Genomic DNA, 18,287 nt, shown 5'->3' with positions numbered 1-18,287 from the left:
TGTGAATATATATTCACATTCATTTTAGTAAACAAAAAAAATACATAAATATGTATGTACATGAAGGATCAATTTACTGAATAAGTTCTTCGTGAAGATTAATTAAAATGTCGGGTTAAGTGTACACATATGTATGGCATGGTAGCAAATATGCGTACATGTATGTACATATGTATGTACATATGAAATAAATCACAAAGGGTTAAAATTCATTAGAGCGTGGTAATTTCATCGCGAAATTCACTTGCCATTTAATTTTAATAAATCATTTCAATGGATCAGACAAAAACACTGGAATAAAAAGTGATGAATAATGCGTATACATAGATTTAAATCAAATTTGACGAGCATTCAATTCAGGACATGTACATATGTTTACTTGTGTGTTGCACTGCAGCAAGCAGCGACACATCGATGCCAGCGTCATTCTGATGGATTTGCTGGACTTACGCGATGACCTCCTGATAATGTCCATAGACTCTATGGCATAGTGTGATGTCCTGGGAACGTAGGTGATGAGATAGTCATCGAGCAGTCATCAGTTCATAAGTGTTGAATTTCACGAGAAAGTAAGGCATGGATAAGTGACAAATTTCAATGAAAAGTAAGGCGTTTATAAGGTAGGGTTTTTGAGAAAAACGAATGGGTAGACATGGGTAATTTGGGTATATAAATATTTTATTTATATTTATTTATACAATTTGAGACTTCTATTTAGATTTGTTCTTCGTTCTCTTTTTCACACAGAATCTCTTAGTTTACGTGCTCTTCAACTGCATCGACTCTGAAATTATGTTATTTAATTTATGTAAATATTAGCAAACCCTCAATGGCTTCGATCGCTGATATTTGTAATAGTTAATTGTATCTTTGCAACTATTTTCCGCGCCACCATGTAGGTAAAGTTAATGGCTTACTTGTTTTAACGTGGCGTGCTAAATTGCATACTAAATTCGCTCAGTCGCTCACAGATCTCACGTTTCTGATCTTGGCAACCACTCAAAGGGAATGGCAGAGCCTAGAGGCGTGTGAAATGATTTAGGCGGGTGGCACAAAAGCATCCGTTTGCCGGCACGCAGACTATCCGTGCAAACTAACTGTTTTTTGTTGGCAAAATGTTTTAGGTGAAGAGCTGGGTCGGCAATGCATTCAAGTAACAATTCATATGCAAGCGGTTTGATGTTAATGTAAATAACAGACCGACCAAAATACATATATAATTATATCGTATCGAGAAGTGCTTGGTTGAAGCAGTGCGCCGGTAATGCAGTTACTGTCAACCTGCTTAAAATGAGTTTGCGGGTCAATTCTATAACGCAATGTTTACGGGCTTCTGGTGGGTGGATAGCAAAGCAAAGCGTTAGTGGGCGTGAAATAAAGTTTTCTATATGTAAAAGAGAAAACAAATTTGTTCACGAAAGAAACCCACGAACCTTGGGGTCGGCACTTAGGCCACATTTTGATTTGATTTCGGTAGGCATATTACAGTTGCGAAAATCCTAAATATCATAATTCGACCTAGTTCTGGTTTAAAGTTCGAGAAACGGCTAGTTAGCTGACATACCAACTGAATTTAAAACGAGGAGGATATATCCGCTCTCACCGTTCTCCCGCATCAGCCGTTGAATTGAATACACTCTCTGGAAGGACTAAGCGCATGCACTGTTGCTCCCGCTCTCTTTGGACTTCGATTGCATTCTTGTTATCTGTTCTCTCGGTGTCTCTGCTTTAGGGAGGTCACCCTTTGTTTCCGTCCCTTCGCTGAATCGTGTGCATTGGAAAATTGCCGCACATGCTGATCGGTGGGGCAAGCTGCCTGCTCTGCCATATCTATTGAGCTCTCTCTGCATCCGATTCTGATTCAACCACTGTCAAAAATGTATATCGTTTGCAGTGCAAAGAAATGCGAATTCGGTCAATCATTATCGGCGTTTCATGTGCAGGTGGTGGGAATTATGGTCGACTAAACGATATTATCTCAAAACGTATTGATCTGGTCATGTTTGGCTTGCCGGGAGATTGAAGCCGAAATACGCACTTTCAGAAGACAGACCCAAAATGGTTTTCTGGATGCCCGGAAAGAATTCAGCGCTCTCAATGAGAAGTTCCTTGCCTTGGAATTACAGTTTTTTTGCGAATATTACTTCTACTCTGCTTATTCATAAGAGGTTCTTATTAGATTTCCCTAAACATTTTGTAGATCGTATTTTGTCGTATCTTTCTGCCATACTCTGATTGGTACTTTAAAATTTCCCTTTTAGGATTTTATGGCATAGTTTTCTGGAGTTATATGGAGTTAATCGAGGTTAAGTTTTCAAAAAAAATAAGAAAACTATGGCCATGAACGTAAGCGGGGACCCGGTCTTTGAGGTCTTTTTGGTCTAGTAAAATGCAAAATACACTACTTTAGGTTGATTCCCTGCCTTAGTGCGTTTCGCGGAAAACTAAGTTTTTATAATCTATTTAATCTGAAATGAATTACCTATCGATAGTTGACTTAGCTTAGGTATATCAACACCTGTTTAGTATATAAACAACTATTTATATAGATAGGTTTGGACCCTGGGAAAAAAGTCATTTAATTTTCCAGGTTTTCATAATGTATCCAAAATCATAGTAGCAGCGATATCGGATTTTTGAGAAGAAACAGGACGTTTAAAAGAACTTCGACCACTTCTCTGACGTATCTTGAAAATAGGTATAAAACATCGTCTTTTTTATCAGTATGTTTATGGTATTTTTCGCGCATTGAATTGTATTTCGGTATACATTTGAGTGTCAGAGGTAAATTTGATCGATACTTCCGCGGTCACACTGTTTCTGGTTTTCTCAACGCTGTAGAGACAAAATTGGAGAATTGTTTAACAACAATTGTTGTGCCAAAACTACATACAACATATACTAGTTCTGTGCATTGGAGTGCTTGGTTTAAATTGGTTATTGCTCACTTACTTCTTACTTCCAGTTAAGATGGCGTTGAAAGTCTTGGTGGGCCAGAGTAAGTGCATACTAACTAAAGTTATATACAAACATGTCGTAGGTCGTGTACATACATCCTTATTGATTTTTCCAACGAACAATTGTAAAATGATTGGTACTGGAGAATAATTAGATAAATAACAAAGCAAAAATCTATTATCAATGAATAATTATGTAAATATCTACATGGTGGAGTTTGTTCATAATATCGATTTGATTTATATATTTCACGATACGTGTAAATAAGTTGTCAATTAGTGATGTGAGTCATAGGCTTATGTTGTCATTAATGTGTAACTGTCTTAAGTATAGATTCTATTGAATCCATTGATCTGTTCATATATCAATACATACAATGTATATATTTTCCTTTTATTAAGTTTGCTTATATACATACATATGTACTGAGCCAGTTCATGAGTCATGAACGAAAAAAATTATCTTTTAACCCTGGAATTTCATGCGAGTGTATGCATGTACATATATGTATGTACATGAATATATTATTGATTATAACTCTAACGAAACCGCATACATTGTGTCCTGCTATTTCCCACAAAACAACCTCTTTTAGGGGTCACACTCCCTCGCTCTTTCTGTCTCTCTCTTTCTCAAGCACCTCAGTAGAAGTAGAATTGAGGAAAAAACACTATAATAATAAGATGATTAACGCCCATTTATGTGAATTGCCATAAGAGCCTTTCCGTTGCGATATCAGTCAGGATCGAAAAGGACATGTTCACAATAATCTGTCTTTTGTTTTTTACAATTCAAAAGAAATGTCATGGCATATATCAGGTGTTTTCCTGAGGAAATTGACCTGAAAATTAAATTATACATTTAATACATTTAAATATTTCACATTTGTACATACATATGTATACATTGTCTGGTTGCATCCTTTCTAGCTAATTTTGTCCTTGAAATTAGTGTATGTGCATACATACAATGCCGCTCAACTGAATATGTAGGTATAGAAATTTTAAAAGAGAAACCGCTGTATCTTCTCAACCAACTTACAAATGTTTAATGCCATTATTTGTATTTTATAGATAGAGTAGTTGTTAATGAAACAAGAAAGTTTACGGTTTAGCCGCCGATCAAGGCCAAAATCTCAGCCGAAGCCATCAGCAACAAGAGCCGAAGGCCCTGGGCGCCAATCGCACAGACATTTTATGCAGCCAGTTTTTAGTCGATTTGGCGCCTGAATGTGTTATTTGCTTAGTGGTTGAATGCGAAAAGCATGATAATAATTCGAGCCAATAAGAAAACAATTGAGAGCTCTCAAAATACGATATATGTTATGCCTTTTCTGCTGGATGAACCGGCCTCTATCCTTTCGGAATCGGATTTTGTTGAACTTCTGCAAATGGTGTCTTATGTTAGGAATAGTTTAAAGTCTAATACGAATAATGAGTGGAAATAATTTAACCGCCCATCTTATACCCCAAGCTATTTTATATAGTTAGAGAGATTCACATTTAAACTATTATTAATTTTTTTAACCTTAGAAATCATGAACGAGGTGGTCAAGTACAAGCCACCTCAACCGAAGAAGCATGGCGCTCCAGCGGCTGTCAAAAATGGAGCCGGTGGAATGGAGTGGCGTGTTTTGGTGGTGGATAAGCTGGGTATGCGAATGGTTTCCGCCTGCACCAAGATGCACGAGATCAGTGCCGAGGGGATCACTTGTAAGTTGTCTTTGTTTACTTTACTTGCGTACAAAACATAACCGATATCATCCGCAGTGGTAGAAGACATCAACAAGAAACGTGAGCCATTGCCCACCATGGATGCGATATATTTAATTACGCCATCAGATGATTCTGTTCGTGCATTGATACGGGACTTTGAGAATCCTGCGCGCCCAATGTACCGGTTTGCGCATGTCTTTTTCACCGAGGGTAAGATTCTAGTTGCCGGTTATTAGTATTTTTGTGTATTTGAGATCAATTTTTTTGTTGTTTATAATTTTGTATTTTAATTTGTATTATTTTCATGATTTCTAACCACATTACTGAATAGCCATTCCTCCCAGAGCATACGATATTCTGCAAGCCCACAAAGGTATTTGTCGGCGCTATGTCCGTACCTGCAAAGAAATCAATATTGCATTTCTAGCGTCTGAAGCCCAGGTATTGAATGCGTTCAGCGCTTCTCTAGTCAAATTAAATCTATGCCGCTCTACTAATATATGCATAACATAAAATCTATACTACGCTATTTTAAATCTTCATTTTGTGCGTGTTAAGCCACTCAAGCGACTTCTACCATTGAACAATTAAAGCCAAAATGTTGTATCCATTAAGTCGGCCGATTTTACAAAATCCATGTCTTAATACCAATAAGTACATATGACCACTTGGTGGTTTTGGGCTTTTGAGTTAACAAGTGAACATTTTAATCATTGATTTCTCGTTTCTTGTAATTTTCATACCACTAAGTGGTTTTTTCAGATCCAAACAAATAGTTGAATCGTTTTATAGTCTAAAAAATGGAAAATCAGAATGATCTGCAGTTCTTTACTGTCAAATTTAAATTTTTACCCACACTTATATGTACAGTCGCGGTCAAATTAATAGTGGTGCTACTTTGGGATTTACATATTGCTCATTTGGTCCGCTTTTCCTTAAACAATCAACAGTAAAATTTCTTCCTTTACTCAAACAACTATCGTGCATTTATATGCTTGATTATAAAGTTAATGGTTAATAAATTTATTAACCTTTTTGCACGGTTTTCTTTTGTTGAATAATGCTGAAATGGTTTTTTTAACAGCCTCAAGCTTTTTAGTTTCGTTTTTATACCCGGTACTCGAAGAGTAAATAGGGTATATTGTATTTGTGCGAATAACGGTTGTATGTAACGCACAGAAGGAAACATTTCCGACCCCATTAAGTATATATATTCTTGATCAGCATCAATAGCCGAGTCGATAGAGCCTTGTCTGTCTGTCCGTCTTGTTTGTCGGCTAGTTCTCAAAGACTATAAGAGCTAGAGCTACCAAATGTTGCATCCAGACTGCTCTATGCTCACACTAAACCAGTGTATTTCAAAAATGAGCCCCGCCCCCGCAAAAGGTCGAAAACCTCCCAAACCTACAATTTTGAAGATAAGAGAAAACTAAAAACCAAATTGGGATCCGATTGGAGCATTATTTTGGCCACAATGAACAAATTTTCAGTGGCAAAACCCACCCCGTCCCGCAGCTTATTTTTGTTTTTTGCACGTTCTCTCATTCACACTCTGCTTAGCGCAGTGGCAGAGGCCTCTGCCTCTGACGCGTAAGAAGCGTCTCACACGTCCCTTCTCGTTTGTCGTGGTTTTTTTGTAGCCTGCTATCTTGTTAGCATCTAAGACGATTGATTGCCTTTATCTACATTTTTCTAAAAATATCCTTGAACAAATTTTAAAACTGTGGTTCCCCAAAAATTGTTTTGGGCGTTTTTTTTCTACTATGGTGTTTTACCATTTTGTGTGTTAAAAACATATTGGATCGTCATTTATATGTTCAGATATCGATCAATGTGATGCCACTGTATGCAACTGATGATACGAAGCTTATTTGTGTCCCAGAAGGACAGCGATCCTAAGGAGCGCCGCACAGTGGCACTGCTTTTATTTGGACCGCAGCTGTACATAAAATACACATACCATATATTCTTTACTCCGTTTTATATGTCTATGTACATTCATTAATAGCCGTATATGTACAAATGTATATATTGTCGTATACAAGTACCTATAAATAGATATATACATATGTACATATATATACATATACTTTTATATAAATCAAAATTTTTAATGTGCATGTAATTATAGTTTGCCCGGAGGAATTGTTTAACGATTTGTGTAAATCGTGCGCTGCAAGAAAGATCAAAACTCTAAAGGAGATTAATATTGCATTTCTACCTTACGAATGCCAGGTGCGCTCAAAACTAACACTAATTTAATGGGTTTAATAATTTATATCAAGCTGAATTAAACCAAGCGACATTTTTGTGTAAAGTGTCTAATTAATTAATCTCATCGCACTGATGATCCTCAGAACAAAGTTGTTCGCTTTACTTTTCTCTTTAAAAAGTAAAAAAGTGAAATTTCGAATGCTACTTCATGGCCCAACTTAACAAGAAATTAAATTAATCCAATAACAGTCCATAAGTACAATATGGACGACTCGGTCATATGGCTTTGTTTCGAACATGCATATGTTGCAAAACAAACGTTTTAATGCCCAAGTTACCTTGAGCGGTCCTGCTCTGGACAATTTGAACCCTCAAGCATCTACAAAAAAATCTCCTTAAGTTTTGTTAAACTTGTTTTGTAGTGTTCAATTTAATGTGTTTTACTTGTATGCAAACAAATCGCAAAAATAAACCAAAAATTCAACAAAATTTATGAATTCGAATAAAAAAGCACGATCAAAATATATAAACTCAGTTTCACCCTTCACAAATTCCCTGGTTCACTCAAATATATTCGGTGTATTCGTAATTTTGTAATGATCAGCAAAATTACGAAATGGAGACATTTTTTACATTCGTGTTGGCGTAATTCGAAAATTACGGAAGTAGCCGGAAACCATTCATGCGTTCTTAAATAAAAAGCTAGTTTTAACCTAGTTCTGGTATCGAAGAAACATTTCCTGACCTGACATACTTGGCCCAACAATATATGTACAAAAAAATCAAGTCGTGGTCGCCAGTGGTCATGGACAACAATTATCCAAAAATCATATATTGCCTCAACTTAAGCTGAAATTTGAGTTTGAATTTATCGCCACGAAAATATATTTGTCCCGTGCAAATGCCTTGTTTTTGCAAATCTCGAAAACGAAAATTATTCCAAAATCTATCTTAGCAGAAAATCTGTATTTTTGCCTTTCTACAACTTGCAATGCGTACGACTGTCCTTTATTAAAACATTTACAAAAAAGCTATCGTTTGTCGCCTAGTTCCCAGAGACCACAAGAGCTAGAGCAACCTAGCCTTGCATCCAGACTTCTGTGATAATCACACTGCTTCAAGTTGTTTTCAAAAATTTGCCTCGCCCGCTTTCGTATACACAATGGACGAACATTTGTGGCATCCACATGTTGAAGATATGAGATAACCAAATACGGAGTTCCGTAGAGAATGTCTATGAGATTCCTGAATTAAGGTCAGATTATATCATTATTATCGCCAGAATGAAAAAATGAATCTGCAATGTCTACCCCCAACCGCTACAGCAGCACGGCTTATGCCGCAATTATCCATCTCTCGCTCGCATACTAGGTATACTAGGTATATACCGACTGAGTCCCGGGTATGAATGTAGTGACGGTGCTTAGGAAGCGACTCACAGCGTTCCTAATCGTTTTTGTGTCATAACGTCCACGGGCGTTACGAAACTAGGCGTTATGGCATGTACCCAACTTAGGTATCTTACTTCTGGTTATAAATAGGTACATAAGTAAGGCGTCGGTTTGGATCACAGCGGGAAAAAAGTTTAATACTGTTGACAAGTGCTATTAGGTGAAATATGAAGAAAAATATACTTATGTGCGTGGTATATATTTAACAAACCAAGCAAACAAAAATCCCGCTATTTTATTTAATCTTTCTCGTTCTTTCTAACATAAAAAAATTATTAATTTACATGCTGTCGTCGGCAGGACTCGGATCTACTATGCCAAAAAAATTAGTTTACAGTGGATTCATTGAGGGTTTTACGTATATATTTTATATGTATACAAAGAAATTTAAAAAAATCGTTGGTTTAACCGTTCAAGCTGGATATAAAACACAATTCGTTACTCATACATGCATAATTACATAAAGATTTACTTTAAAAATATTCTCTCAAAAATGAAACTGTACTCCATATTTAGGTATTTTCGCTGGATTCGCCTGACACGTTCCAGTGCTTATACTCTCCGGTATTTGCGTCAATTCGAAGCAAGCACATCGAGCGCATTGCCGAGCAAATTGCCACCCTGTGCGCAACTTTGGGCGAATATCCCAACGTTCGCTACCGTAGCGACTGGGATCGAAATATCGATCTGGCTGCTTCTATTCAGCAAAAGCTGGATGCCTACAAGGCAGACGAGCCAACCATGGGCGAAGGACCGGAAAAAGCACGTTCACAACTGCTTATTCTAGATCGAGGCTTCGATTGTGTTTCACCACTTTTACATGAACTCACACTTCAGGCAATGGCCTATGATTTACTACCAATTGTTAACGATGTGTACCGCTATACTCCAGGACCCAACCAACCTGAGAAGGAGGTTTTACTGGATGAAAACGACGACTTATGGGTAGAGTTGCGCCATGAGCACATTGCAGTCGTGTCAACACAGGTTACGCAGAACTTGAAGAAGTTTACCGACTCCAAGCGTATGAGTTCCAGTAAGTCTTAGGTCCCACTATTGATCATTAAACATGCTAAAGGTATTTTTATTATACCTGATACTTGATGAGTTTAGGAATATATTTGTTTCAAGTGGATGTTCTCAGATTCTATAAGAACTGAAGCATTACAATTGTGTATCCAGTCTCCTGTGATATCAGACTGTTACAAGTGTATTTCCAAATGTTGCCCAGTAGCTGCAGCGATTCACAACGTTCCCTATCGTTTCTTGCAAACAGCTGATAAGTCCTCAATGCGGGATTTATCGCAAATGATCAAGAAGATGCCGCAGTATCAAAAGGAGCTGTCCAAGTACTCCACCCACTTGCATTTGGCCGAGGACTGCATGAAATCGTATCAAAACTACGTGGACAAGCTCTGCCGTGTGGAACAAGATTTAGCGATGGGTACTGATGCCGAGGGCGAAAAAATTAAGGACCATATGCGGAATATTGTGCCTATATTGTTAGATGCGGTAAGGTGCTATTGCATTTCTTTTAATAAATAACCGATTTTGGTCTATCTGAAACCTCTTTTTAGAATGTTTCTAACTACGATAAAGTTCGAATAATTGCCCTTTATGTAATGATCAAAAATGGTATTTCGGAGGAAAACTTGACAAAGCTCTTCACTCATGCTCAGTTGTCTGTTAAAGATCAGGATATGGTTCGCAATTTAAGCTACCTGGGAATCAATGTCATTGCTGATGTGAGTATTGTATTCTATAATACAGATGAAAAATACTAACTGTTTTCTATTTTAGTCTCGTAAAAAGATATATTCGGTACCGCGCAAAGAACGAATAACCGAAAGCACTTATCAGATGTCTCGCTGGACGCCCGTAATCAAAGACATAATGGAGGATTGCATTGAGGATAAGCTAGATCAACGCCATTTCCCCTTTCTAGAAGGTCGGGCACAAAATACGAACTATCATGCTCCAACTAGTGCTCGTTATGGTCATTGGCACAAGGACAAGGCTCAGGCGCAAGTAAAAAACGTTCCCAGGCTGATTGTATTCATTGTGGGTGGCGTGAGTATGTCTGAAATGCGGTGCGCCTATGAAGTTACCAACTCTGTGCGTAACTGGGAAGTGCTGGTCGGATCCTCGCACGTTCTCTCTCCTGAAATCTTTCTTAGTGATTTGGGAAGTCTTTCCAAGGAAGATTAAATGTTATTTAAATTTTTAAACACTAAAACTGTATTAATTGTTTCAAATTTACATATAAATATCGATGAACTAATTATATTCAAAAAATATATATGTATATATGTTACATATATTCTACATATATATATTTAATAGTAACATTCTAGAGTTATACAAATTCGAAGGTTCTAAAGAATATATATAGATATATATATGTTTATATGTACTTATGTTGTATGTATGTATAAACATATATTTTTACATTTAATGTATTTATGTGTGTAGTGTAAAATCACATTTATATACTTACATACTTCAAAATATATTTCAATAGATCACTTCACCGGTCAATGCAGTCATTTTATTTTGTTTTCCTTCGACTTTAAACAGTCTTTTTCTTTGTTTTATCTGTTTCTACTTAAATTTTGTTTCGGAAACTGTTACATTTGTTCAACTGGAGCGCTCAGTACCCATATTACCCCGACTTTGTTCGGCATGTCAAGTTTATAAAATATCAGTTAAACTTTGACACAATTCGTTGAAAAGCTTTACCTTTCCTAAACTTAACAATTTTGTTGAAACTAGTTTTACTGTCCGGGTCTTGTTGAGCCATACATATACAAATATATTTATACACGTACATTCTTATTTATATCTATATTATATATAAATATATACCATACGTATATAGTTCATATAATAAACATATAATTATATTTACACATAACTAGAGAAATTCACTACAGCCAGACCTTCACAGTCTCAGTAATGGAAAATTACAGACTGTCAGCAATAATCCACAATATATGTATGTATGCATGTACGAAAAAATATGTTTTCTCAGTATTATTTATTTAATTTATTGATTCAGTGATTGAGCGAACCCCCTGGACTTCAGCATGTATTTAAATTCGCTTCGGTCTCGGTTTTTCGTAAATCTTTTCGAGGGCGGACTGGAAAATAATCGGATTTACCAAAATAACACATTTCTAACCATAAGTGTTTTCAATCGGCTAATTGCTGAAAAAGCTTAAGGAGGTTTTATCAGCGCTGGTTATTTTGGAAAGCATCACATGCTTTCGAGTGCTCATTGAGCATTATTTTTTTGGAAAAAGAAACACCTAATCCAAGGCTAAGCTTAAGAAATATTCATGGAGCTCTACGCTATCTATTTCAATAGTTAACTAGAAGGGAACGTGACTTTAATGATTCCTGCCGAATCTTCAAATATTGCAGCGTTGAAGAATGCTACGCTACTCCGTAATATTTGGTTTCTCTCTCTCTCTCAGATAATAGACTCACCTCTGTCGTATCGGGGCTTCCACCCACGTTATGGTGGGCGTTGGCGTCCGTACCGATGAGAGTCTGGGCTGGCTTCAGCCCCCAAGACTCTTTACCTATTCCGGTGGAGCTGACCTGTCATGTGCTGTATGGCAGGAAGCTACCAATGAGGTAAGTGTGAATAACCTCTTGTAACAGGATTGCGGCTGTTCTGTTCCTGCTTACCGATGGTTAGTAGAATAGGTGAAAGTTTGACGAGTTTAGTCCGGCCACTGCATTGCGATCGAGACGAGAGTCTTCCAATTGGGGCTTTTTTTGATAAACTAACATTCTCGTTGCATTTGAGGATCTTAGTCCCGTTCAACCATCCTGCACGACAAAAGGCTAGTTGTTATCTCGTCACTTCTCGTCGTTCTAATCGATCAGTGACGCAATGAGGTTTCTCTTGGGCATATCGCTCAAGTATGTCCTCTGTTTAGGCAGCTACCTTGATCCTTCGTTGGCGTATGTATGTTTTGCGGAGCGTCTCTGATCGTTTTCAGTTGGTTTTGCGTTTGAGCTCCTCTCACTGTGGTATTGTATTTTATCTCATAATAATATTATTTTTATCTATCTCTTTCAATAGAACGTTTTAATTTAATTGGATAATTTTATTTGAACTCCTGTGCATAATTAACAACATCAACAAAAAGTACATAGAGCATTTATATCCTGATATTGAATATTTCGCTCATCAGAATTTCCAAGCCCTATTCAAATTATCAAAAAAATTATATGCTATTTATTGCCAAATTGTCTATTACAACTGTCTGATAAATAATACAATTAACATCTTACGCAGAATCATAGAGGCTATAGCGTTGAACAAAATAAAACATTTTTTTTAATCTAACCACCTTTAAAATACCTATTGTACTGTTCTGTAGGCACTGTTCTGCCAACTAGAACAAAATTGTAATTGTAAAAAAAATGAATACACATTTTTAATTAAGAAGAAACCAACGAAAAGTTAAATACTTAAAGGCTGTTGCTAGCCGAAGAATTTCGAAGCTAAGTAGTATTTTGCAAAAGGAATTCTGAACGTATTTAACTATTATTTATATTTAGTATGCTTATCACTTAATTAAATTGTTTATTATTAAATCGTCGAAAGCAATAACGACCTTTTATAAATTGTAAAAAGGTTGCTTAATAGAAAATAAACATTACCAATCGTTAAAACATAAACCAACCAAATGTTTTAAATATTCAATTAGATGTCATTGCGGTTCTCCACATTTTAGAATATAATTAAAAATGGAAATGAGAATATTAGCAACAAATCAAAACAAATATTATTTTGGTAGGTTCGTCACTTTTAGGCAGCGGATTTAAAATGCAAAAGGCGCTCCAAATTCGTCTTTAGATAATTCAATTCATGATATCGACATGATTATTTTTCGCTGCAACTTCACTAAAGAAAATACACTGGTTGTTATTTTACTATTTAACATACATATCTAAAAGCCCAGTGCTCAGATGCGCTAGACAAAATATAGATATGGCTTTGTTCCCAGTGTGACCAAAACACTTTGGTACTTTGCTCTACGGTAACACTGTTTTGTGGTTGTTTAAAAAATAAATATGTTGAAAATACAAAGTATGGCCAATTTACACTAGGGCTGAGTTATTCAGTTATTGCGTTTCGGGGAAACACACAGTTTTTTACATCGGCTTATTATAGTAGGGCACAGGCACTTCTCAAAATAAGACTCAAAATTATGTTACCATTAGATACACCTCTGACCGACCTCTATAACTGATGATGAAGTCGATTTTGGGCAACCATTCTTTTTCTATATTTAAAAAAAACAAAGCGATTCGGAAACTCAGTTTTCAGCGATGCAATACAATAATGCGAGTTTCAGAAAAGTCTGGTCCATGGAAGTCTCTAAATAGTGGCTAAAATTGTAAAAAAATATGATTCGTACTGGTTTTAAATTCAATTGAAGCATCTTTCGCACATTCTTTGATTTTTAACAGCTAAAAATATACACGTTCGTGCAGATTGAGCCATTTATCTCGAATATTTCTTGATAGTTGAATATGTTACAAATCCTTTGTGGAAGAACTTTTCTCAAGAATCCCCTTTCTTATAGGAGATAATAGTAAAATAGTATAAACTTGAAGACAAATATACTAAAAAATACCGAGTTCACATCAACGTATATTAGTTGGCTTTTCATTAATTTAAATAAAAAAAAGCAGCAGAATAAAATGGAAATGTGCTTCTACGTAACATAATTAAATGTTTAATCCACACTCTATCATGAGAGATATGTATATTGAAAATTAATGTAATATTATTTGATAAATTGCAAGGCCAAAACGTGAATACCGCTTCTATTTTGACTTGTCAAAATACAAAAAATAAGAAAATTTATTTCTACACTGCGGTCATACTGAACAAAGGGAAAAATTCGTACGTTTTGCTATTTTATGTAAATATATGCCTAAATCAATTAAGTTCATGCAAGTTATTTGATGTGCTTTGACCACGTTGAATTATAAGTTGAAAAAATTATTCAAAGTAAAGAAGGTACAAATTGAGCATATAAATTCAAATTAAACACAACCTCAAAATATGGCGTGGCTTTTATAAAAATTTTTGTACATACACATATTCATATATAGTGTGCATAAGTGATTTCCGTGACTTTGTGTTCTAAATTTGTTTTGTTCTTAATATAAAAACTAGGAAGTGAAGTATACTTTTATATGGAGAAGATTTGTTCCTTTGAAAAAATACATACAAACATATGAGCATACATACATATGCATGAAAAACTTACTAATACAAGTACATATCTGTTTCGCTATTTGAGGCTGACTTTTTGTATTCATAAGTGTCTTTTATATATTTTGCACGTTAAGAATATCGCATTTATTGGAAAAAAGGTGAATTTTCAAATGTACACTTATGTACTTATGAGTGCATGTATTAATGTTTGATACTGGTGTCTGGTGCATGACAAATTGGATGGCATAGCCCCCATTGAAGTCATCTTTACATAGTGGTACATATGTAAATATGTATATTTTTTCTGCAAAAGAAGGATGGGACGTTTGAGGCCACAGAGCAACCTCTATGGAGGTGCAGACGGATGGGTGCTCTCGGGGCTTTTATTCTCTCTTCCCCCATGCTTTGTCTCTGACCAGGCTCCATTGACTTGGTTTTCTTTCTAAGTGTAGTTCTAAGGACCCTCTTTTTGACCCGCAGTTAATCCAAATATGGACAAATATAATTCAAGGAGCTTTATTTTCATATTATCTGTGTTGTTTATCCAAGATTCCAGCTGAAAAGCTCGGACGAAGGATCCAATCAAAAACACTTGCGGCGAATCATTATATCATTATTGGTAATTTCCAAAAACGCATCGTTTTTTTTATAGTTTTAGTTGGGTAGCTTGACCAGTTATTAACTTTCGAACTTAAAAACTGGTGCACCAGCTCCAGCTGTAAAGTTCATTTATTTTTCTACGTGTTCTCTCAGCTGCGAATTAGCAGAATAACATTTTTGGAGTGTTTTCTATACCATCTAATCTAATCCTGCTCTTAAGATCGGTTACTCAACTTTCGTGGACTAAAAGTATGTGAATGTGCCTATCAGCATTAGTTAGTTTTGTTTGTTTCGTTCAGTGTGAATTTAAATAGAGCCATGCTGAGACTCATGTCATATCACACAGAAGTTTGTTTAAAAATTTCGCCACGTCCCCTCTCGCCCACACAACTTTGAAGAAACGAGCCAGTCTGCTGGAAGTTTTGATTGGAAAGGGTGTTTTTTTTTTTTTATAAGTACCATGAGGAACTGGGACAATAATTTCTATTAAAATATGCTTAAATACATTTACACGAATTCCATACAAAATTGTACTTATTGAGGAGCGGGTCTCTGCCCTGACTCTGCAGTGTGTTGCTCTAGGGGAGGGTGGCGAGCTAAAGGAGCGTGTTGGCGTGAGTAGTGTTGTTGATGTAGATGACAGATGAAGAAAAAATTTAAAATTTGACAAATAACCGCTAAGTTGCAGATGTAGTACTGAGTGCCGGGTATAAAAGTTGTGACGCGTAAGAAGCGTCTTACACGTCCCTTCTCGTTTACGAAGGTTTTCGTAAATCCTTCGTGTTTCTATATTCAATAAATTTAGTATTAGTACAGTATTTAACAGACCATTTTTTTTCATTTTCTTACAGGTTTTTGAAGAACCAACAAAAAATTATTTAGGTAAAAGCGTTTCCAGGGTTTCTATTTTAAATTTCTTAAACTCTGAAATAATAACACAAATTAAATTCTTTAGAGTACTCCGTCGTAAGTCACCATTTTGAATATATCAAACAGAAGCACTAAATAGGTACGATTGGATTGCCATTCATTGTACTTATGTATATCAAGTCATCCTGCAAGTGACTTTATAAGGGAAAACAAAGATCAATTACTTACGGTTTTTATTCGTGAGCTGGCATTCCGCACCCCAAGGAGGGGAAAGACAATATCTTATATGACTTTTGAACGATTAAGTGGTAAGTAGACAAGCCTATACCAAATCATTGATCAATCGAAGAATGTCAAAAATTGTGGTTTTTTTTTCATAGAAACTACACTTATGACTTCCTTACATTAAACACTCGAGCTAAAATACCACGTCATCTGCATGCGAAAGCGAAAGTTAATATTCGAGTTCGAGTTAAAATAAAGTTTCATTCATTATATTTTTCTGCTTAGACTAACAGTGGTACTAGCTTGCTCTTATCCGCAAGTACATGCCTACAGTGCGAGGAAGAGTGTTTTCGGGGTTTTCGTGTCTTAAAAATTAGGAATGCCACAAATTTTCAACCTTATGTTTTGCACTAAATATAAACTCTCATAACACCCCCTGTTTTCTGTCATGCATTTGACAAACAGTTCACAAACAATCCCCAGCAATGTGCCAACAATCAAATAAATTAAGTTCAAATTTCGGTTAAAAATTCCTTCACATTAAACGAGAGTGCTTGCAGCGCTTTAGCCAGGTGCTATTGGAGAAGAACAAACGGCACTTTCAGCCCTATGTCATACCAATTATGAACTGAAGTTTTTGTATCTACACTTCTTCAATAGTAAATATAGGTTAACCTCGAGTTGAGTTCTGCCCCTATTTCATTCGGCTATCAATGATTTGTCTTACCTTTTTAATTTTGTATTATTTTTAATTTTAGAAAAACCTGCGAAAAAAAGCGCTCCTCCAATTCTACAAAAGCGGAGTAAGAGCTTCGAGCTGTGTATGAAAACCCAGAGGGGAACTATAAGTCATCGGTAAGTAAACATCTTCTGTATTTATACAAGAATGCACAAATGTATGTAGATCAGGGCTCGAAACGGGCCTTTCTGTTGTGCATAGGAAAATGCTTTGCCGCTGCGCTCACGTATGTTATGTACACGTGGATTGCAGTGGTTGGCACCAAAACATACATACACAAAATCTACACGAGATTGTATGCGTGACGACCATTGATATACATAGATCGAAGCAGAAAGTATTTTGAGTTGCAACATCTACTATAAAGCTCTACTACTTTTCTCATGAAAAACCCAATTAATGGACGCCATCCTAATTCCCAAAGATGCCCTAATCTCACGGTTTACAACACGACGATCTAGTTCAATCATTTGTCCACGATTGAATTCTTGAAACCATGTTTTTACATTGGCAATGCATAGTGCTTCATCAATGAAAGTTGTACTAAGCTGATCGAATCATTCTTGACTTAAAGATCCACATAAAATATGGTAGAAAAACATGAACCCCATTTTCATGCGTCAAGCCCAGTGCACAGATGAGCTAAAGTTTCTGTAGACCGAATCAGGAATGATATTCCTAGGAAAGCGATAAGTAATCATCCATGTCTTTTGTTCGACAGAAAATTTCGCTGTTTGTGGCATACAAAATTTTTAAGATACTAGAAGTCTGATCAATGAATTCCTAAGTATGGATCTGATCGGATCATTACTTTAGCCAGAATAAACGAACCAAATTTTTAGTGCCCAGCCCATTCTCTTACTCATTCTCTCTCTCGCGCCTACGCACTCTCCTCGTGTGGGTTTAAAATGAGAGACGCGGCAAGGGCCGCACAAAGTTCCCGGTCGTCCTTAACTGCTTTTATGATCAAGCTAACAAACCGTTCTGGTCTGATTCTTTGTCTCCACAGGACTTCAAGTAACAGACATCGGAAGCTACAGCCGTTCAGGTACACGTGAGCCGAATACCGTGCCGCTGCAAAAGACTTCTGATTAGTATACAAATTTCAAAACACCAATTAAATTTAACAAAAACAAAAATATAAAATCAATAAATCGATATATATATATATACAATAATTATTATAGTATATATATATATATATAAACGTAATACGAAAATATACCGCAATAACAAACATTAAAACCACAATATACGCATCCAAAAAT

General features: G+C 36.0%; 2 protein-coding genes across 4 annotated transcripts; both read left to right on the top strand.

Annotated features, from left to right (window-relative positions):
• Nucleotides 1-2,815: 2,815 nt before the first annotated feature.
• Nucleotides 2,816-16,542, top strand: LOC117891619 (protein ROP). 3 transcript variants are annotated; one of them, XM_034797280.1, is made up of 9 exons: nt 2,817-2,998; nt 4,491-4,670; nt 4,728-4,883; nt 5,005-5,114; nt 8,855-9,374; nt 9,615-9,850; nt 9,916-10,083; nt 10,139-10,548; nt 16,528-16,542. In XM_034797280.1, the coding sequence occupies exons 1-8, from the start codon at nt 2,971-2,973 to the stop codon at nt 10,544-10,546; spliced, it is 1,806 nt and encodes a 601-aa protein (XP_034653171.1). In that variant the 5' UTR covers nt 2,817-2,970; the 3' UTR covers nt 10,547-10,548; nt 16,528-16,542. The 3 variants fall into 3 exon arrangements, with proteins under 3 accessions (XP_034653247.1, XP_034653171.1, XP_034653086.1); XM_034797356.1 differs by lacking the exons at nt 5,005-5,114; nt 16,528-16,542 and adding an exon at nt 6,805-6,908 and having other exon boundaries at nt 2,816-2,998; nt 10,139-10,589; XM_034797195.1 differs by lacking the exon at nt 16,528-16,542 and having other exon boundaries at nt 10,139-10,589.
• On the top strand, nt 16,050-18,206 carry LOC117891837. Its single transcript, XM_034797628.1, has 4 exons — nt 16,050-16,067; nt 16,141-16,363; nt 17,039-17,135; nt 18,029-18,206. Exons 2-4 carry the CDS (start codon nt 16,342-16,344, stop codon nt 18,075-18,077), a joined length of 168 nt encoding a protein of 55 aa, XP_034653519.1. The 5' UTR covers nt 16,050-16,067; nt 16,141-16,341; the 3' UTR covers nt 18,078-18,206.
• Nucleotides 18,207-18,287: the final 81 nt, after the last annotated feature.

This window comes from Drosophila subobscura, chromosome A (genome assembly GCF_008121235.1).
Source record: "Drosophila subobscura isolate 14011-0131.10 chromosome A, UCBerk_Dsub_1.0, whole genome shotgun sequence".
NCBI classification, from domain to species: domain Eukaryota; kingdom Metazoa; phylum Arthropoda; class Insecta; order Diptera; family Drosophilidae; genus Drosophila; species Drosophila subobscura.
The sequence above is the reverse complement of the archived record's forward strand: the minus strand, read 5'-3'. Positions and strand labels throughout refer to the sequence as shown.

What these genes read in the sequence shown, in the direction of transcription:
- LOC117891837 (XM_034797628.1), top strand. Translation starts at nt 16,342, where the DNA reads ATGACTTTTGAACGATTAAGTG. An exon ending in GACTTTTGAACGATTAAGTG is followed by an intron (nt 16,364 to 17,038) that starts GTAAGTAGACAA and finishes TTTTAATTTTAG; the next exon opens with AAAAACCTGCGAAAAAAAGC. An exon ending in AGGGGAACTATAAGTCATCG is followed by an intron (nt 17,136 to 18,028) that starts GTAAGTAAACAT and finishes TTGTCTCCACAG; the next exon opens with GACTTCAAGTAACAGACATC.
- LOC117891619 (XM_034797280.1), top strand. Translation starts at nt 2,971, where the DNA reads ATGGCGTTGAAAGTCTTGGTGGGCCAGA. An exon ending in CTCCAAGCGTATGAGTTCCA is followed by an intron (nt 9,375 to 9,614) that starts GTAAGTCTTAGG and finishes TCTTGCAAACAG; the next exon opens with CTGATAAGTCCTCAATGCGG. An exon ending in TGCCTATATTGTTAGATGCG is followed by an intron (nt 9,851 to 9,915) that starts GTAAGGTGCTAT and finishes ACCTCTTTTTAG; the next exon opens with AATGTTTCTAACTACGATAA.